This window comes from Streptopelia decaocto, assembly GCF_964273445.1.
Source record: "Streptopelia decaocto genome assembly, chromosome: 1".
Taxonomy (NCBI): domain Eukaryota; kingdom Metazoa; phylum Chordata; class Aves; order Columbiformes; family Columbidae; genus Streptopelia; species Streptopelia decaocto.
In genome coordinates, this window is record NC_138663.1 from 11,381,213 (window position 1) to 11,404,353 (window position 23,141).

A 23,141-nucleotide genomic window follows, 5' to 3' on the forward strand; every position below is an offset into this window, starting at 1 on the left:
TCTGTGTCTGTTCTGAATGGAAAACAAAACCTGCAGGTTTGATGAACTCAGTGCGGAGCAGTGTGAATACAGTCAGATGCTCTTTCTCATCATTTTGCTTCTTATTGTGCACACTGGCATCACATCAACAACATCATCTCAGCTCTTGCTTTTCTTCTTACCTTTTACTTGCAGTAGAAGTCAGTCATACCAGAGAGTGTTCTGGTCTCATCGTAATTCATTGCCAAGGAGAGATCTCAAAAGTAATTTTGAAATGTGATTTTATATTAATGTTGTGGTTCAGACAAAGACTATGGTAAGAATAAAATTAAAAAAAAGGAATGCAGTTGGATTTATAATAAAGTAACTGCAAACTGAGCTTGTGCTTTACTGTTTTGAATTTGGATGAGAACAGTGTACACTATATAATAACCTTGACATTAGGTTATGAAATTAAATTTCAAATAAATGTATTAAGCTTCCTATAATTTGATTTGCTTCGTTTTTGCCAGAAGTAATCATTCTTCTCTGCTAGTCTTCTTCTTAGAAAATGCCTGCTCAAATTAGTTTGCACACAGATCTTTCTGATAAACTTAATTTTCACTGGAAGATTTTTTTCTTCTAATGACTGTGATGGAAAATACAAGATATACTTTAAAATTTTCTGTGAATGAGGGTTCTGATAGCATTAGGAATGGTCTTCACTGTACTGTATGAGGTTTATTTCTTTTCCAGGGTTTGGTTTTGGGTGATGAAAGCCCTTCCATTAGCATTGCACACAAATCACTGTAGAAAGAAACTCTTTGGGACAGTCTATTTCTGCTTCTAATGAGCCCACAATCAGCAATGTCTTTGACAGCCAGATTGAATAATGGCCTCTGGAGTTTTAGGGTGAAAATGCCACAAACATTCCTTCTGGGGAAGTATAGATAGGCTGATTTCGGTGCAACAAATCCAAAAGAGGAAGGGCAATGGGTGCTGGGTCTATACCAGGGTCTATACAGTGCCACAAGGGATGGGTCAATCAGAAGACTGCCAGAGGGCCTGTTCTAAAACCTTATTCAAAAGATTAATGTTTATTGTACAGTTTGCAGCAAAAGAAGCATATAAGCATTAAAGATTTTGTTTTGCAGGTTAATCTCACATTATAATAAAAATTCAGTATCCTCAGATGTGGTCTTTTGAAATTAGGTGTTACAAGGAAAAATCTTTGAAGATCCAGATTTGGTCTTACAGTCTAGTTTTTGTTATTTCAGTTAATAATTTCATGTAAAGACTGTCAGAATTGTCTTAAGGAGTGAATTTGCTTACCTTTTAGAAAGAAACCTGGTACTAAACCATCAATGGAAACACATATCCGCAACTACTACTAAAACCCCTTTTTTCTTACTAATTGTGGTTGAATGAAAGTAGAACCAGGTGATCAAGACCAGTCACCGTGAGTTTATGAAAGGCAGGTCCTGCTTGACCAACCTGATCTCCTTCTATGACAAGGTGACTCACTTAGTGGATGAGGAAAAGTCTGTAGATGTTGTGTACTGAGACTTCAGTAAAGCCTTTGACACTGTTTCCCACAACATTCTCCTGAAGAAGCTGGCAGCTCAGGGCCTGGATGGGTGTAGTCTGTGATGGAAAAAGAACTGGATGGACAGCCAGAGACCCAAAAAGTGGTGGTGAATGGAGTAAAATCCAGCTGGCCATGACTGGAGTTCCCCAGGGCTCAGTGCTGGGGCCAGTTATTTTTAATATATTTATCAATGATCTGGATGAGAGGATTGAGGGCACCCCCAGTAAGTTTGCAGATACCAAGTTGGGCAGCAGTGTTGACCTGCTGGAGGGTAGGATGGCCATATAGATGGATCTGTAACAGCTGGATCAAGAGGCTGAGGCCAATTGTATGACATTCAACAAGACCAAGTGTCGGGTCCTGTACTTGGTTCACAACAACCCCAGGCAGTGCTACAGACTCCGGGAAGAGCGGCTGGAAAACTGTTTGGGGGAAAAGATTCTGGTGGTGTTGACAGCAGCTGAACATGAGCCAGCAGTGTGTCCAGGTGGCCAAAAAGGCCAACGGCATCCTGGCTTGTATCAGGAATAGTGTGGCCAGCAGGACCAGGGAAGTGATTGTGCCACTATACTCAGCACTGGTGAGGCTGCACCTCAAATCCTGTGTTCAGCTTTGGGCCCCTCACTACAGGAAAGACATTGAGGTGCTGGAGAGAGTTCAGAGAAGGGCAACACAGCTGCTGAGGGGCCTGGAGCACAAGTCTGATGAGGAACAGCTGAGGAAACTGGGGCTGTTCAGCCTGGAGAACAGGAGAATGTTCTCTGTGTCTGCAACTACCTGAAAGGAGGTTGTAGCGTGGAAGGGGTTGGTCTCTTTTCTCAAGTAACAAGTGATAGGACAAGAGGAAATGGCCTCAAGTTGAGCCAGGGGAGGTTTAGTTTGGATATTAGGAAAAAATTATTCACGGAAAGGGTTGTCAGGCATTGGAACAGGCTACCCAGGGAAGTGGTGGAGTCACCATCCCTGAAGTGGTGGACTTGACAGTGTTGACTTAATGGTTGGACTCTATGATCCTAAAGATCCTTTCCAACCTAAATGATTCCATGATGCTATGAATGTTTTCAATTTTAAAATCGTGTTTTAATTTTATCTGAAATAGTTGGTTTATATTCACCAAAACAAAAAAATTGCCATGAGTATAGAAATTTCAGACTGATATGAATTTGAGCCAGGAAAGCAGTGACCCAGCAACTTCTTGAACAGCAAATATCTTTTGTTAGCCAAAGTATTTTCATACTCCTGTCATGCTGTCATCCTGCATAACTTTCCAAAGACATAGATTCACACTGGGTGCTAGATATATATTTATATATATATATTTTTTTTTTATTAAGAAATGAGCACTTTCCAGATGTATGTTGAGTGTCTCAAAAGCAAAAATAAAAGTTTAAATTAGTTAAGGGCATGTATCTTGCATATTTACTATTAGTCTTTAGGTGACCGAAATAGAGATCATAATGGATTTTGGCATTTTACATTGACAATTAAATATCAAAATAATTTTGGCAATTACTAATTAATTTACTAAGAAGTGCAAAATTATTCAAAGGAATATTAATTGCTAATAATTAAGAATACTGAATGTCTTCTATGTAAAAAAGGAAAAAAATATAATTAATATTGGATTGCAACGTGTTGTTTTCTGATTAAGCTCAAAGACAATTAAAATATCTGAACTGCAGTTCACATTTAGAACCATAAAATAATACTTGCCTGTTATAAAACTATTACATCTTTAGAGAACATTTTTGAAGTTTATGAAGGCGAATCCCGAGTACTTAGCTTCAGGAAAATAAAGAAATGCTGTTCTCTGCTTCCTGCTCCATCAATGTTGCCCAATTCCCTAGCTGCACATATAGCTGGAGAAATAAAACCTTCTTAAATGTTTTTTAGATTAATGCAGTTACAAATCAGAGGTACAAACCAATATTTCTAAATGAAACAGCCTTGTCAGTCTGAATTTTCTTGTGTGCTGCAGAATGAAAAGGGAGTGGTTTTGACACTTGTGATGGTCCAATTAATTTTCTGGCTTAGAGATGTGTGAAAAAAATTGTACGTGCGTTGAAAGAAGGAGGGAAAAATTCTGTATGGAATAATTGCTGTTATTCCCCAAATGAATCTTCTACAATTACATCTGATACCACATTTGATTGCCTTGCAATGGTTGGTTAACTAAAGCAATTTTGTTTCCAGTTGGGTTGCAATATTAATTGTACTTACACACGTATAAACATAAGGGATATCTCATTCATATTTTAACAAGGCAAGTCTTTATAGATGGCCTATTAGCATCCACTTATTTGTATGAAGACTGAAACTCAGGCTTTAGGAATGAATTATCACATTAAAATGCAACATGAAATATCCTTTCAATGTACCTTATCTTTTAACCAATACTGTCATTTTATATTCTTCTGTGTAAATGATGATTCATCAGTCCTGGTATTTCCAAGATAGCATTTGTTGTGATGATAATGTGTAGGCTGGTGTTTATGTACTAACTGCACTGAAAAGAAAAATATTACTTTAGAATTATGATTTTTTTTCTTGTACAAATATTGGCAGCCTAATACTGTAGTGAAAAATTGCTCAGCAAGGAAATGGAAGATAAAAAGAATAACGGAGATAAAACAAGTCGCTCATCATAAGAGTTGATCCGAGAGGTGACTTGCAAGAGCAGAGCAGCAGTAGTAGGAATCTCTGTGCTTGACCTCTCCTGAAGATTTTAGTTTTCAAAACTCTAATTTAGTGTGGATGTTACAACAATGCTAAAACACTGCATCTTAAAGCCTCAGCTGGAAAATGAACAAAACAATACTTTTGTTTCAGCTTTAATGCTGCTTCATTCTACAGAGGCAACTTAGTTAACACCATTCATCTTCTGAAACAGAAAAAAACTCTCTTATTGCTTGCACCTGATAGTCCTCTTGGATGTAAAGAGCGTCTGTGGAAATGATACTGTTCAGATTAGTCTCCAGACCTGGGGTACAGGGAACCGTCCCCACAGACACCCAGTAGGTGTGGGATCCTTTCCCAGTACAGTCATATATCCTTCAGAATTTTGTGAGAGTTTAACCACACTAACCATGGGCAAAGTGTCAAAGCTGTGTGTATCTTCACACAATGCTCTGATCCAAAACCCAGTAAAATAAATCTTCTATTGATTTTTGACATTTTGAATAAGGCCTCACACTTCTAAAGCGAATGTGATTTGGAAAAAAAAAAAGTGCTGAATGATTGATTTAAATTGACAGGCAGATGGTCAAGGTTTTATGGAGGATAATTTTTTATTCTCTGAAGAGCTGTGTGCCACCTTCAGTGACATATAGTTTTCATTTGTGTATAATTTAAATCAAATGTACCATATCTCACTGAAAGGAGTGAAACCACCTTTTTTTCAGTCAGTGATTCTTTGTCCTTTGACATCTTTCTACTGCAGGGACAGAGCTCAGTGTGCACACTGGCAGTGGTGGGAAGGGGAGTTGCAGACGAAATAAGAATGAATAATATTTACTGAAATTCAATGGTTTTAGGGGTGGCTCTGCTTATCAAATCACTTACACCTTTTCATTTTAGAAAAGTGTAGGGTGAGCATTTCAGTAACAGGTATTTTTTGGCAAGTTTTTTGGTCGTGCTTTTTCAAAAGCATGTGAGAGATACAGCATTGGAAGCACCCTCACCCTGCTTTCCTGAGACCTCTGTATGGAGTCAAAACAGATTCATCTCCAATGTGGAAGCTCACAGTGAACACGTCCCTGCTGAAGTCTGCATGGAGACGTGTGACATGGGCTTCACCAGAATTTGTCTGTCGTTCCCTACTGCCAACAGGATCTTATTTTCACCAAGTCTCAGTGATGCCTTGTGGCTTACAAATATATAGGACAGGCTAGTTAGGTATAAGAATTAGTCTTAAGGGCAAAAAACCCTTCAAGGTCATTAGAAAACTTGTAAAGGGTAACACCTCTTGGTAGCTTGCCTGGAGTTTTATACCTATAGAAATCGTAGATGTCCTCTAAAATTTGAGTTGCCATAGGTGAACTCTTCCATGCTTTTGTTCCATTTTTTAAGATCTAATGTGTTCCTATATAAGGATAGTGTGATTAATAATTTGAACACAGTTGTAACCACGTTTGTAATTCTTGATTTATATATCTTTTCACATTTTAAGCCAATTAAGAAGTTGATAAAGATGTCAAAAAGTAGCTTTACAATTGGAATTAAGATTACATGTAAGCAAGGACCTTAAATGTGTAACTAGTGGAGCTAGCTTTTCTGCTGTCTTTTAGCCATTAGATTTTGGTTATTTGTCATCTCTTAATATGCTTATATTGAGTATAAATCATTACAAGAATCTCATCTGGACAGCAAAGTGCTTCACTGATAGGGAACTTGCCAAAAAAGCTTTAAGAGTGAAGTAAGGAAACGGCTTCAATCATTGTTCAATCTTTCAAGCATTCATTTTTTTTTTTTTCTGAAAAATCAAATATGTTAAAAGACATCTAATCCTCTTTTCACTTATTGACCAGAAAAAATGTGCAGCTTCTGAAAAAGGGGTGGAGGGAAAGAGCTGGGAAAGGAAAAAAGAAAGGTGTAAATTCTCATTATAAAGACACCATACAAATGCATTATTATCACCTTCGTTTTGAATGATTCTTTCATGTGCTTTCTGAACAAACACCTTATTAAAGGCAAGATGTACTATTGCACTCAATTTATTAACAGCCTGTATGTACTTTAACTTACCAAAGAAAAGCCTGATATCTTAAGAAAAGCTTTTTGCAGACTGCAGCTGTGCATATTTTCTAAGAGTTCGTTGAATTAGAAATACAGATGAAGCTAATTATTTTTTATTTTTTTATTTTCCATTTCACCTTCAAATTCAATCTGTGTTAAGTAATTCTTAGCATTGCTTTCCTACCCTTGGTGAATCAGTAAAATCAATTAGAAATGGACTTTAAGGATGCTGTTTGTTTTGTCTGTAAGCTTCTTTACCACATATTTTCAGTTCAAAACTAATAGTATCTTTGTCCTTCATTCATTCTAGCCTATATAACTGGGATCTAACCCATCTCCTCTGTTTCCATCATGTCCTAGGCAAACTCATTCCCTCTGTTGCCCGTTACACTCATCCTGACCCCTTTTTCACATCGAATTTAGGGATTGTGCCAATCTTTGTGGAGAAAGGAGTATTAACCTACCTTACTGGTCTCAAATTATACTTCAGTGAAACACTATGTATTTGTAACTGTCTTGAAAATATGAAGAAAAAGCATAAATATGACTATGCTAATCCAGAACAGATCTTTCATTTTAAAAATGGATGAATAATCCCTGATGAATAATTCAGGCAGGATTCTCTTCTTAGTCCTGTGGGCATTACCACTTCTCAAGAGAAGAACTTCACTTTTGCATTTCTTAAGAGTTACACATGGGAACAGTAAAACTAAGAAGCTTGCTTCTATTGATATGTTTCTGTGTCTGCAGAAAATTCTGGTGTTTTCTCCTGATAAAACTTTCTATGCTTTGTGTGTGATTTTTTCCTATTTAAAAAGTGAAAGAAGACTTCAAAAAAAAAAGTTTTCTAATAGATTGAATGTTCTCCGTATAGACGAGTTTAACTTCATCCAATTTGCCACGGGTATGGGAGTTGAAGTATTTCAAAATATGCACTGAGGAAGTATGAAGTCTTGCCATAGCACTTCCCCACCTTTCAGATAGAACATCTTAGTTTTATCTTGCTAGTATATGCAGATATTTTGTGCTAGAGTTGTGTTACTGCAGCAAAGGTTTGTTTGGTTTGTTTGTTTGTTTTCTTTTGGTGAGGGATACCAGTAGAAAAAAACTTATTAGACTAAGACTGAATTATTTTGAAAATATTATCAATACATGTGTTAGTCACAAGTGATGTCTCTTGCTATTTCTTCTGCTGGCAGCTGACTTGGAAAGAGAGCACAGGACATAGGAGATTTAATTCCAAACACTTCCATTCTCTCTTTTGGTGTCTCTCTTTTTCCCAAAGCAATTCTACCTTAAATCTTTCCTTGGTCTGGATACCGTTCATAATGTTTGGTATTGAGGAAAACATAATAAGCCCTGGAACAGCATAGATATGAGAACTACAGAGCAGTAATCGTCAATACAGTCTTTTTTGCGTAAGACATTTATGAAACATATCTGTAAAGATTTGCTGATACTAACATTGCTGCATAAAGGCTTTCAGCTAATTTAAGTAATGTTTTGAGAGAATGCACTCAAGATGGAGAATTGCTTTTTAAAGGTATGAACGGTAAAAAGGAAAACTGGTGGATAATGCAGATGAGAATCACAGATAGTTTTAGAGTAGAGCCTGGGACCTGCTTAAAGCCTTGGCTAATTCAGCACTTTCTAGCCCTTGCCAAGGATGGGTAGGTAGCAAAAAGCAGAGAGCCAGCAGTGCCAGCCGGACAACTGTGCAAGGCTTTGGCAGCTGAAACGACCCTTCGGTAGCAGAAGAAATCTCAAATCTGTATATTTTCCTCTTTTTAACGCTTTTTGTTAGTGCATATTTCATACCTCTCTGAGGTATTCTCTAAGAACTAAGTTCAAAATTAGAACTCAGTTATATTTCTAAAGCTTACTTCTATAAACCTATACTGCTGAATAGAACAAATCTACGGACCTGGCTGTTGGACCAAGTGGCATAGTGTTCAAGCTAGACCTGGTTTGGTGACTTCTGCTAGTGATACCTAGGAGGCTCTAAGCCATAATATGTGTGTGTGCATTTGTGTATTTTCCTGTTCAAAGTTTCTGAAATAATGTGAAGTGGTACAGCTCAGAAGAAAATATTTTCAAGGCCTGAAACCAGGGAGTGTGCATGCTTTCAACAACTGGAACATGTTTCACAAAAGCACAGAGGATGTAGCCAGTACCTGGTTTCCTTTATTTTTGTTTGTTCCTCATTTTCAAATAACATTTGTATTGGCAGTTTTTACTTGTGTTTCATAGTATTCAGGGAAAAAAGCAAAACCAAGAAAGAACCCCTCTGCTACCTCTAGAAAGTGACAGGACTGGGTGGTGATAAGAAATCACATCCTTTTACTATTAAAAAAAAATAAATAAAAGAATATGAAGTATTTTTAAACTGCACAGTTTGCTGTCAAGAGATGTATGAGATTCCCTGAAATGAAGCAGCTTGTGCTAGTGACAGTGCAAATGCTCATCCAAGCATTTCACTCTGCCGATTTATCTGAACCAGTTTATTCATAAGTCTGGATGTCTCTATATTTCTTTGCAGTTTGTGGCATAAGCATCAAATAAATGGTGAGAGAAAACCCCTGTTGTGATCCATGGAAGAACACACAAATAACTTTTCACCCAGTGCAATGGTTAAAATAGAGAATGAGAAACATAATATCAAGATGTTGATATAGCTCTTAAACCTTACTGCTTTTCTACATAAATTCTAGCATACCAGTGTAATATGTCAAATAATTAGGAAGAAATATAATTATGTTTTAATTATTTTTATATCGTCCTTTTGCTTGTAGTGATTAACCAGAAAAGTCTCCTTCGTTTTATGTTAAATCATAAAATGAATGACATTTTCCAGCTGCTGGCTTGTCTCATGCTACTGAACTGCTTCCAAAATAAGGTGTAGTCATGGAGCTTTGCTTTATTGCAGGGATTGAGTGCACGACATGCACTAGACTTGTGCCAAAGCTGAATAATTAAATTATGATTCCTTCTGGTCTTTATTAGTTAGGTGAACAAGGGGTATTTCTAAAAGCCTGGAAACTGCCGTCTGCAGTTGCTTTTCTTCTAAGATATTGGAGAGCTTACAAAATCATTTAAAGTAAAATCTTAATGAAGCAGATAAGATTTATCTTTGTAAGAAGTCCATTAGAATAATTAATAGTCAATAAGCCAGACACATTTGTGAACCAAAGCTGTCTGAAAAAAAACATGGTCCAACATGTTTTGAACTTCATTACCTTTTCAAAAAGTACTTTTCAGATTTAGAAGGAAGTTGAGAGTTTGTTTGTTTATTAATTTTCCTGATTTTCATGCAAATTGTAGAAGATAAGTTATAGCAATTCCTTTTTTGTGTAACTGTGTGGGGTTTTTTTTGTGGGCACACTTTTAAGTGATTGAATAAATCAAATGAAGAACTTATACACACAGGGAAAAAAATCAAGTGCTTCTATGAAATTTGAGATCATTAACTTCAGAGGTCAGTGTCAGCTATGGGAGGTGTGATCCCAAGTTTGGATCAGACTTTCGTAATTTATATATGAAAATTCATTTTTCCTGTGTTACACAGTATTGTAATACTAAGGACAAAATACTGTGTACTTGATTTCCCTGCAGAAACACCAGTTGTAATCACTTTGTATTTTAGTTTTTACATATGGAAAAAAAGAGGAAAGTAAAAGAAATATAAAACCCTCTGCTGCTGCAGCTTAAGGAAAAGTATGCAAAACGTAAGCATTTTTTGTATTGCAGTGAGATTCTTAAAAAACATGAACCTTGTCTGGGTATTTTGCTTGGAATTTAGTTACAGTGACTGTGTAATATATTCACCTTGCCATATACAGGGTGTTTCAAAAAGATGGACCCAATTTGAAATCACGGTATCGTTGCAACCACAAACTGCCTGTGAATGAAGCTCTTACCATTTGAAAGGATGGGATATTGGGGTTACTAAAGGGTAACTAAGAGGTTACTAAAACCCACTAACCCATTAAACAGTTTGTAAATTTTTGTGTAATTGTAACATGTTGCCATCGTGAAATATAATACTTTGAAACTGGGTCTATCTTTTTGATGTACTATTCCTTCATAAAGAGAGAAACAGAGAAGAGAATGAAACAGAGGTCAATGTGTCTATGTCTGTGGAGCCGTTTCAACCATTGCATATATCCTCAAAGCACCTGTATGTATGGAAATACACTAATTAGTCTTACAAGTTTTCATCTTTCATTTCAAAACATTTTTTAGTAAGTAAGATGAACACATACATTTTGTAGTAATTGATATTCCATGGAAAACAATGTTTATCAGAATTAAATCTGTAAGTTTTCTGTGCACATTTAAAGAGGAGGATGAAAGAAACATCATTTTGATAATGTTGGTTTGATTACAGTTGGTACACTTGCAGTACGGAAAACATTTGTACATTTTATTGACACATATACAGATTGCTATATGTTATATTAAGTAACTTAAAATATTTTGAATAGCTCAAACCACAAATTCAGATTAATTCATTTGTTCAGAGCCAAACATATATTGAAATAATGTGGTTGCTTTTCATTTATTTTCTTAATTTCTTGCCAAAATTGACATATTCGTAAGCAAATTTTATCTTTGTGTTTAAAATCTTTGCCTTCATAGTCTTTAAGATCACATGTTGGTTCATGGACTACTAATGATTAATCTAACTATCAATCCATACTTTAGATTGTCAAGTTTAAGAATAATTACCAGCATCATTAATTGGAAATTCCTGCAAAATTTTTCAAATGACTCGTTTTTTTCCCTTGTATTATTAGTTGTTGGTTTAATGTCATTAACGGTTGTAAAGTTCCCAAGGAGGTAGGAGCTTAAATGATGGGTTTAAAATACAGTGTGCAGCCTTTGAATAGAAGTTCAAAGAAGGCATTCTAGTCTAAAAATAAATATCCTTTTTGTATCTAACCTGGTGAGTCAATGGATTTCCACGACCTGCAGTGCAAGCTTCATGACTTTGCTTATGAATAAGTTTGTTAGACTTATGTTGAATATATATAGATTTTTTTTCATGGTACAAGTGTAGAACTGGAAGGGAGAATAACGTTGTTTATAGATGAATAGTGTCCATTTTGTTGCCAGAAGCAAAATAATCTCTTTAAGGATATGCTCTGCATTTTATATAGTAGATCATAATTACTTAATTAGAAAAGTTATAATTCAGTTACTTATGACCATGAATTGTTTAATACATTACACAGCCAGAGGGATTAGAATAGTGTAAATTTACTTGTGTAATACTGGCAGTTGTAGCTTGAGGAGTTCACTTTTGTGTAGTCCATTCCTTGTACATTTACCTGGCTAACATTTGATGAAAACTCAAGCGGTAAGCAAATCAAGGTCTCTCCACTGAGAGTCCTCATCTCTTGTCATGATCTATCAGCATTTTTCAGTACTTGTGGATTTATCTGCTGAGCAATAATTAGTTTCTTCGTATTGACTCCAAGTGTGGGCTATATGAATGTGAATCTGCATACAAAAAATGATAGAAACATCATTTTAGAAATAGACACAAGCATTTATCCTCAGGTTCTAGGTTCTGGAGTCTGAGATAATGAAAGTCCAGAGACATCTCTTAGGGACCACTGGCCTCTGCACAGCTGGGTTTGGAGAAGCCTTGGAACACACCTGATGTCTTCACTCACCATCATTGATCACCCAGAACCTAGATTCTTGACATTTTACTCCACTGTAGTGTCATATGCTTAAAGGTTGATTCCTTATAAACATTTTGTAACCACTGTTTGCAGCATTCCTGAGCATGATCTTATTCATTGGCTATCATTAATTTAACACAGTAGCAATGTAACAAATTCAAACTCACTTTTTTTGGGACAAATTGTATTATATGTTTGCCCGTTACTTGGTAAAAACACAAACAAACAAACAAACCCGAGTTCAAAAGTTTTGCAGATCTGAGTTGGAGAAGCAGCGTATTTTCTATATTCAGTTATGATTGTGCAAGAGCTATAGCGTAGTTCATTATGTCCTAGCAGCTAGACAAGTATGAATTCAGAATGCCAATGCCTATTTCCTGTGAATCTGGTTTAAATTCCTGTTCAAATTGTTTAACTCAGCTCCTGTACTGCACTAATCCTGGTATTTACAATCTAGATAATCTGCAATCAGTTTAGACAAATTTTCTTTATTATTTTTTATTTTATTTTTATGCTCTTTCATCAACTAAAGAAAGTAATGCTGAATAAATTCAAATAAACATGCTTTACTGCTTTAATTAAACAGATCAGATAGTGTGATACAGAGGTTAATTAACTGCTAACAAATTAATTTCATTTTCCCACCTGGAAATCTGCTTTGTATTTGCATTTCACCTTATAAAAAGAAGCCATTTGCAGTTGCTTATACTTTGAGAGAGTTACTGTGATGAGAAGATTAGCAGTTTCCTGAAACTTTTGGAAGAATATATTTACCAAAACTAAACAAATTAAAAGACATTTGTCTGTCAGGATCATCTTTGCCTTCCTCACTTTTAGGTTTGAGAACTGGAGGAGAAATATAGAAGACGGTTATTTGTCTCTCTTCCTATGTGTAGCCAGTTCTTTTAAACTCATTGACCCCAGAAGAGACTTTTTACAATTTTCTTCCTTCTTTCTTCTTTTGTAACACAAGTACATAAAATCCTAAACTTTTTTGTCATTCTTTGGGGAGACTGTAAGAATATTGAGGGAGGTTTGGCTGGTAGAAAGAGAGGGAGAGAATAACTTTTTGAATCATTATCTTTTGTTATCCACCTACCACCTTAGGCATATTGTCAGTCTTCTACTTGAATTGGAGTGGATATTGATTTTTGGTGTTTGTATCCATTGGGACTATAGTAATATTATTTGTGAATTTCTATTCATATCATGAAACATATGTCTCTATTGGGCCTGTTCTGGAGTCTGTTCAGTTGACTTCAATGAATTTTGACTCAGACTGAAATAAAATTGCGGACAGAAGAGAGTAATGTGCAAAGTTGAAGGTATTTGCTATGTTGCCTCTATATTATATTATTCTTAAACAAACAAACCCATAACAAACGAGCAAACAACACCACAACAATAACAACTAAAAGAAAAAAAACCACAAACATCCACAATGTTTAAAATTCCAAGCCAGCAATTTTAAAAATTTAGTAAAGGGGGTAATGGTTTTAAACAGAAAGAGGGTAGATTTAAATCGGATATAAGGAAGAAATTCTTCCCCCTGAGGGTGGTGAGGCACTGGAACACGCTGCCCAGAGAAGCTGTGGATAGAACTGTATAGAACTCTTTTACATAATAATCCATTTAATCCATAATAATCCATTTCTAAGGTGGATATAACCACCTATCCCAAGGATTCTTTTTTTTTTTTTTTTCCAGTGCGGATCTGGAAAATTTTAATCGGTGTATGAAATTTAATATTCTGAGAAAGTAGTTCTTTAATCTAATTATATCTTGGGGAAAAATATCTAACCCAAGTGACTCATTTCCCCATATTGTGGGTAATATGGGGAAATATTTCTAGACCAGGATGTTATTGAACTATTTGATATGTCTTTTTTTTTTTAATTAAAAAGAGTTTAATTTTTAAAATATGTGGGGTTTAAGTCCTGTTTCAAGATCCTGTTCTAAATGCACATTCTAACCTATTTCTTGCAGCCCATGTTGGGACACAGTAATTGCAACTAATATACTATATTGCCTTTGTGTTCACGTTAAAAAAGAAGGTAAATCTGTATTTCAACTCATGGATATGGAAGGGGAAAAAAGTTATTAGCTGGTAATTCCCTTATTTTACCTGTGCCATTTCACTTATGTAAAATTGCAAAGCTATAACAAAGACCTTGTAGTAGTTGGCATTCTTACCTTTTTTCCCTATTTATGGGCTTTTACTCCCTAAAGTTCTTCTCTTTAGAAATGAATGTCATTTTTTATTTGTGGCAGGCCATATTTTTACTGTCTTTTCTGAAGAGTCTAATTATGCCTTAAGCTGCATGTCAGACTGTGTAAAGGATTAAACTAAAACTACCTGGCTTATTTTTCATAGTATTTATTAGATTGGGTTTAAATATTAATTACCCTAAAGGTATTAGAGTGAACTTATAAAATTCGATATCTTTATGCAAGGGGATAGAAGAAAATTAAATGAATGAAAGATTTTTTTAGCATTTATAGGTATTTACACTTGTATCATCCAGTATGTCTATGGCATATGAAATAAACCAGTATTATTATTCTTATTGCTGCATGCTGAGCAACAGGACTACCAGTTCTCCTACTAGTGTTCTAAGTTATTTTAAAGTGTGTGGGACTAATATGATTTTAGAATGTTCTCCAAATTTGTGCTATAATTCTAATAACTTATTTTTTAAGTGAACAGTCAAAATCAGACATATATCTGTAATATGTTTTTTTGTTGTTGTTGTTTTCTGGCTTTTTGATTTCTTATGCTACCTCATTACCTGCAGAACAAAAGAATCTCATAAGAATGACTACTATCACAGTATCACAGTATCACAGTATCACACTGCAATATAAAGGAGCTTTTATATGTTGCCTATTTTTGGTTGCTTTAGCACATTTTGTATAGAATACTTAGAAGTATTATGGGAAATACGCTGTTTTAATATTAAATTCATATAATCTTATTTGGCTCTCATTTCAGATTTTAAAACATGCACTAATAATTATGCAGTAATATATATTTGCAATATAATCTACTACACTAATTTTATATTTGCCTGAAGTGGTTCATTGAAGAAAATGTTTGAAGTCTGGAGATCGTTCACAAAAACTCTTCTGTTTTCTGAGAGAGTTCATTATCTTCACTCATCTCGGTAGCAAATGAAGTCATTGAAAGGAGAGTTATATTTGTTCTCACATCTTATCTACAATTGTTTCAGTACTGCTACTTTTATGAAAAAAGCGTAATCATGATGCTTCTCTAAATTAACACATTACATTAATTTCTTACTGTATTTTTTTAAAAAAACTGAAGAAAAGTGGTTTCTCCCCTTCTCCCTGTATTTCTTTAATTTATTTATTTTCAGGTTGTCTATCATAGTGTCTCACAAAATCCAAGTATTTCTTTTAGGTGTTCGATCTCCCCTGCCTGCCTAACCCCATTCTGGGCTACATTACAGAATCAAAGTTGAGTAGATTCTCTAGGAATCCTCACATACAGACCTGAGGGCATAAGGAATCTTAATCACATCTTCTGTGAAACCAACATTTCTGATTAGATAGAATTAGATGTTTGTTGAATATCTTAAGATTTCCAGTTTTTGTTTGTTTATTTGTTTCTTTGGTTGTTTTGTTTTGTTTTCATGAGTGAAATGCAAACATCAGTTGTGGAAAAGCAGATACTTCAAAATTATACATGCAATGTTTCCACTGAAAAAGAAGTTTGACCAGTTAATGGGGTCCATATTTGATGGACAATTCTTGGAATTTCTAGCAGAGGATTTACAGATCAGGTTTTCCTGCAGAAGCCATTGTGTGGCAGTGCTGACAAAGAGCTTTCATCTTTGGCACTTGGTAAAGAATATAGGAAAGAATAACTTTTATCAACAGCGTGACATAGATATATTATAATGATTTACTATATGTAATTATCTTTAGAGTCAGATGTGTTTTGTTGCAATGTAATCACTTTGTGTTGCTCTTAAAAGATTTTGATTGAAAGAGATACGGGTGTTTCAAAAAGACAGACCCAACTTGAAATCTTTGAAATTGGGTCCATCTATTTGAAACACCCTGTATGATTATCAAAGTTATATTAAAACCCAGCTTCAACTCCGTTCACATAAACCTGAGTCAATAGAGTGTCTGTAAACTTGCTCTGTAGAGAATCAAAATGCGAGTGTCAGTGTTAGTGTGATTCCAAATTTCACCTGCAGATATTCTTAAAGATTATATTTTCCAATGCTTTTCTTCTATTTGATGAATCTGCGTGTTTCTTTAAATCTCTATATAGAGACATCACAGAAACCAGGAACTTTGGATTCTGTGTGGTGAAATTTAGGAAGTCATAATACTACCCAATATGTACTATTTCCCATTGGAATGGTTTTCTACCCAAAGCTTGGAAACAAAGCACTATTTAAATGAAAAACAATGTAAAGACAACGGAGCAATCTAACTTCAGCAGATAATAATATCAATGAAAGTGTGGAAGAAAAAAGATGATTACAATAGACTAGAAGAAAATAGTAAATCACAAATAAAACGTTTGTGACCTGGCCCTTAATGTATTTTGATGTGCCTTGCATATGCTTGTCAGTTACTGGAACTGTTTGCTTTGAAAGGGGAATTAATGATGGTGAAAGATATCCTTTCCAATTGCATAAATTTTGTAAACTTGTATACTGATACTATGCTAAGGTGTCTAATTTATGCATATGGTCTCCTAAAGTTGTTGTTCTCCATAAATTCAGGACTGTCTTACTCTGCCCCTTCATTCATGAACAGAAATAACTGAGGATTTATGCCTCTCTCGGCATTACTGGATAAAGAACAAAAATAAATGTCTAGGATATTTACATTGTATCTTGGGCTTGCTTAATAAATGTGCAGTATTACCTGGTGGCAGGAGTGAATAACAGTGGGAAGATCCAAATTCTTTGTGTCAAGAAGTTAATAAATAAATAAACTACTCGCTTGAGAACCAGCAACAAAGCAATTTGTTCTTGTCAGCTGGAAGTGGTTAAATTATGAAAAATTGTCCTCTAAACATATAAATGATCCATGAATCTAATTTGTGAGCTGTACAACATTCAGTGTGTTGTAGCACTCTGTACCTTATATTTTCTGTATTAAAAGTAGTGAGATATGACCCATGCCAGTGTCAGTTTATGCACTGTGTAGGTAATATGTCCAGGCACGGTAATGAACTACAAAATATGAACAGCCTAACAAACTATAATTCATTTGGAGGGGATGGGGGTATTCTAATTAACCTGTAAATGTATCATGTTTCTGAAAAATGATTATTTAATATGTGATTTAAAAAATAAAGTTTAGTCCAGTAGAAGTAGATAGCAATGCTCTACCAGCTTCGATCAATTTAAACAAATAAATCAAGATATAACAGAAGGGGGAAAATATAATTGTGGTGATAAAGAATAATTTTAAGTAGATACACAGAATTGTATGCTTAGAGGACTGTTAAAAATCCAATGCATGAAATGATTCTATGACAGGGTATTCTGTTAGGGTAAACTTGAACACTGGGAATGGGATAGGGTAATAAACTGATATCTTGATGAGAGTCAATACAAGAGAAGGCCTAAGAGTATTGTTTTTTTATGAAAATGTTCCTTTTTAAAGTGAAACCACTAAACAAAAAGAATATATACATAATAACCAGATATGCATGGCTATGTTGCTGTTTCAGGTCTCATTTCTCATGAACAAAAGCTTCCAGGGAAGAGACTGCAGCGGAACTACTCTAAACATAACATAGACCTTATTGCTGTCTACAACTGCCCAAAAGGAGGTTGTAGCATGGAGGGGGTTGGTCTCTTCTCCCAAGTAGCAAGTGATGAGAAGAAGTGGCCTCAAGTTGTGCCAGGGGAAGTTCAGGTTGGGTATTAGGGAAAAATTCTTAATGGAAAAGGTTGTCAGGCATTGGAACAGGCTGCCCAGGGAAGTGGTAGAGTCACCGTCCCTGGAGGTGTTTAAAAGGCATTTAGATGATGTTTAGTGGTAGATTTAGACATGGTTTAGTGCTAGAGTCAGGTTAGGTTATGGTTGGACTCGATGATCCTAAGGGTCTCTTCCAACTGAAATGATTCTATAATTCTGTCACTCTATAACATAACGTAACATTGCATAGCATAGCATAACATCATAGCATAACGAGGTGTGGTGAGAGAAGTATTATTTTCCCATTTTCTGAAATGGAACCACGTACTTAAAAAAATAAAAAATAAAAAATGAACAGATCAACTTGTGCTGAAAACACTTGTGCTGTCATTTCCAGCTAGAACCACTCAGAGGTGGATCCTTTGTGGTTTTCAATTTTGCCTGCTAAAGAATCATGTGTGTTTGAATGGATCAATTTATTTACAGAACAATTACTTTGTACACAGCCACATACAAAGTAAAGAGGATCCAAAGCAAATTGATTTTTTTGTTTCTTCTAACTTACTTGAAGGCTTCCACAAGCTTCATGTGCACTTCTGTTTACAACAATCAAGTAGCAAGTGAAACAACTATTATCTTTGGTCTTTAATGATGAAAGGCGTTTCCTCCCCTGTCTGTAACACACTGAGATCTGGTTTAGTTACCCAGGTAGAGATACAAAACCAATTGACTTGAGGATAAAAATGTATCTTGATGGAAAAATGCATTTTGAGGGAAAAGGAAAGAGGATGAGTTCATGTTAATAGCGTTTACCTCAAAAAGGCATTTAGCTCATCTATAATATATTCCATGTTTGGATCTCAAAAGGGTCACAAAGGAGAATGAACAATGAAAGGAGGGAAACAATAGTTTGTAAAGATGAACTGTATTACCTTGTAGCACATTATGGTACTTTTTTTTTAGTGCAAATAATAATTGTTATTGGCTTACCCACTTGAAAAATGGTTACCAAGGTCATTCGTTCCTGTTAGTACTTCTAAAAGAAAAGAAGAAAAACTTTTTATGGTCAACTTTTTATTTAGGTATATAAATCCAAAGATATTAGCATAAACAGAATTGAAAATATAAATTAAAGCTATTTTTAGAAGTTAGCATTGGTCATCTATTTTAAACAAAATTCTGTACTTGAAAAATCTGAACTTCTGCTCCTTTATTCAGAATCTGTAATGGGACTTTCAAAAAATGCTATGCACATATGTATGTCTACTTCATACAGAAATGCACACAAAATTGCTTACTTTCATTCCAAAAAGTATAAAAGCAAATATAGGGCACATTGCAGCAATTCCATTTAGTGGAATGCTACTCCAGCAAGCCTAAATCTTGAAGGCTTTTAAATGGTTCAGAAACATTTCAAGAGAAAATAAAAATGTATTCCATAGGAAGTACCCCAATTTTCAAGCCGCTGTAGACATTACACTGAATGACATTTCTGACTGATTTTGCAATGGAAACTAGTAATCTTCTCCTTCATTGCTTTGCTTTAATTACATGGTACAATGTTTGCACAGGGCTGCCAGTATCCACTCTACGCTCCAAAAGCCAGACTCTCCTGTGATGTTTTTCCCAGTCTTTATTTTCACCGTGGGAAGTGAAGAAAACAATAAATGTGTCTGCAACAAATACTTAAACCACTTAGCAATGCCCGTGCCTCATTGTGTCTATTGCCTGCTGGATGTCGTGATGCATAAATCACCTAATTGCATAGAGAAAGAGGCTTGTGTCTGTAAGAGAAACAGTTTACAAAAGTTTTTTTATAAGCAATTCATGATTTAACCCCAGCTGGCAATTAAACCCCACACAGCCACTCACTCATTTCCCACTATGGGACGGGGGAGAGACTAGGAAGAGTAAAAGTGAGAAAACACATGAGTTGAGATGAAGGCAGTTTAATAGGTAAAACAAAAGCTGCACACACAAGTAAAGCAAAACAAGGAATTCATTCCCCACTTCCCATGGGCAGGCAGGCGTTCAGCCACCTCCGGGAAAGCTGGGCTCCATCACATGTAATGGTTACTTGGGAAGGCAAACACCATAACTCAAAACGTCCCCCAAAATATACACTGAGTATGATGTCACGTGGTATGGAATATCACTTTGGCCAGCTGAAGTCAGTGGCCCTGGCTGTGTCCCCTCCCAGCTTCTTGTGCACCTGGCAGGGCGTGAGAAGCTGAAAAGTCCTTGACTGCTTAACAACAATTAAAACATCCGTGTGTTATCAACATTGTTCTCATAATAAATCCAAACCACAGCTCTATATCAGCTACTAGGAAGAAAATTAACTCCATCCTAGCTGAAACCAGGACACAAGCTGTAGATTTTGTCCAATGTTGTATGTACTTTTAAAGGGAAAAATGCTGTCTGTACTTTTAAATGGAAGAAGCATTAAATGATGCTAAACGTAGAGTGTGGGAAATATTGCATGCAACAGAGAGCAAGCAAAGGTCTGATTCTCTCATATTTAAAAGAGTATACATAAAGAAATGCATTTTTAAAAAATGTATTTTAGTACAAATTGTTGCTGGTAAACTTTATTCTTCAATTTTGAACTAACAATTATTTTCTTTCTCTTACAGAATAATGACATAGTCTATTACAATGCAAAAGATGATCAGAACGATGTAAGTAATGTGTTTATTTTTGTTTCATTGCTTGTAATCTCAGAAATTTAAGGGATTGAAAAGATTAATTAAACTCTCAGACTAACATTTAAATATTTTGCAAAAGTAAGCAACCAAGAAACTTAAAAATGTCTTTAAAAGTTTCATCAAGAGCCAAATGATATCCTGTGCTCTAATTCTGAAGGTCTGGCTTCCCTCATACAGTCTGAGTTACTGATCAGGCAGAGAATATGCTGGGAGGAAAAACAAAAACCTGAACCTGACACCAGTATCATTCAGTTTTTGAAATGAAATGAAATTGTAATTATAAGACTGGAAAATCAAAATGATAAATGCAAATAATTTACTCTGAAGGAACCGTTTTCTGGCCCTATTTTCAAACTCATATTATCTCATTCTGAATTCTTTGTAGGATTTTTTTTTACATGAGTGGAAAGCAGATGTAAAATATTACTGAATAACTATTTTCATGCACTTTGTGCTCACTCAAGTGACTGTAATAAGCTTTGGGTTAATTGAAAATCCAGTCCCAAGTTTTAGACAAAAAGTATGATATTTCAATTCCTGGTTCTACTAAAAGTTTTATTTTAAGTGGCTTAAGTTCCCTACCTGGATTTAACTATTAAAAATCTAAATGTCTTCTGGGGAGACTACATGTTATCTTCACCTTCACTTGAGATAATAAAACTGCTTGTCTTCATTATAGATTTAATTTATAAAACCATAGAAAAAATGTTGTAAATGTATTAATCAGAATTGCCAGCATGCTTCATTTGCACTTTTTAATCAAGTATTCTTTAGAGATTGATGGCAACACTATTGTAATTGATGCTTCTGCTGTAAGGCAATTAAATAAGGTACATAGATCTTGTCAAGTAGAGCTATTTGATATGCTTATGTGGAGTTACAAGTACTGGAATTCAGATGCAAAAAACAACTCTACTGTCCAGAGTTTTAAAATTTGCATGTTTTAAGTATAATTCATTAAAGCCAACCTACATTTGAAAGATATTAGTCTGTTTTTATTAAATTCACTGGGATTACAGGTGCTAATCACTCTGGAAACATGATTACAAAGCTTAAATGTTGGATTTTGAATCTAAATGTTCCATCTAGTGATGATAGATTATGGCGTGAACTAAAAGACCCTGCTGTATCTGTTGTGACTAAATAGTTTTGGGAAAGGTCTTGAGGTGACTGCTTCTACAGCAGGAATCCAAATCGGGTAGGAAAGGCAGGAAAGGAAATACTGTTCTAGAGTTCATTCTGATTTCATACACACACACAATATATACATATATATCTCCACCAGGTGTCCTATTTGTATTTCTGTGTCAGTTTTATTTCTTTTAATGTCTTTTTGAACTATTGGAATGAACCTTTATTGCTGAGTTAAGAATAGTTCCTTGGGAGTCAGAGCCAGTCTCTCAAGAAACAAGTAACACTGCATTGTGGCATCAGCAATATTTTGGTGTTGCAACAAGTGCAATACCAAAACCCAAAACCAGCTTGAGTTCTTATTTTGAAATGTTTTGTTTCACAACTAAAAACTTTAAGTCCTAGGAATTTCAGATTACTAAGGTGGAATGTTTGCAGATCTATGCTATATGGACTCTGTAAAAGACAAAAAATATATCACTGCTTGATAGGCCAGTATGTTTCTAAGGCTATATGTGTTGAGATAAGTATTTTTCTTTCCTTCGTAAGAGTCCTCAAATTAAAAAGTTAAAGAGGGAGAAGAAAAATAAAAGGAGTGTTTTTGTTTGTTTTGCTTTCAATCTCTCTGTTTAATTCTAAGTTCAGAAAGCAATGCATAGGAAAGAGATACCAAGAAAGTACTGTATTTACAAGCTATGGTTGGAAACCATGTGCTTTCTGTCCGTCATTTAAGCATTTTTGGCTAGCCGATCACAACAATTATTTTGACTAAGGGAGATGCCAGTAACAGGTTCCAAATGAGTTCTAATTGCAGCATGAAAAGACCAAGTCTCAGATAACTCAGCCACTGATACCTTGTTAGTTCAACATATCTGAGAAAGGGCTGGATATATTCATCTCACAGAAACATACTCAAATTCTGTTTCTTTGCATGCAAAGAAGTGCTATGAAGCTGGTGAAGGGTCTGGAGAACAAGTCTGATGAGGAACAGCTGAGGGAACTGGGGCTGTTTAGCCTGGAGAAAAGGAGGCTGAGGGGAGACCTTATCTCTGTCTGCAACTACCTGAAAGGAGGTTGGAGCATGGAGGGTGTTGGTCTCTTCTCCCAAGTAGCAAGTGAGAGTATGAGAGGAAAGGGCCTGAAGTTGTGCCTGGGGAGGTTTAGATTGCATATTAGGAAAGATTTCTTCACGGAAAGGGTTGTAAAGCATCAGAACAGGCTGCCCAGGGAAATGGTTGTGCCACCATTCCTGGAAGAGTATGAAAGATGTGTAGACATGGTTTAGAGGTGAACTTGGCAGTGTTAGGTTAATAGTTGGACTCAAGGATCTTAAAGGTGTTTTCCATCTAAATGAGTCTGTGATTCTATGGTTCTATGATTCTTGTTATTTAGAAAGGTGAGTATTTCATAGTGATGATA

General features: G+C 35.4%; 1 protein-coding gene across 1 annotated transcript in view; it reads left to right on the forward strand.

Moving 5' to 3' along the window:
* CACNA2D1 (calcium voltage-gated channel auxiliary subunit alpha2delta 1) overlaps window positions 1–23,141 on the forward strand; it is a 396,917-nt gene that overhangs the window by 189,603 nt on the left and 184,173 nt on the right. Inside the window, exon 5 of the mRNA XM_082061285.1 lies at window positions 20,520–20,564. Coding sequence (XP_081917411.1) covers window positions 20,520–20,564 — 45 coding nt within the window. The remainder of the gene's footprint in view (window positions 1–20,519; window positions 20,565–23,141) is intronic.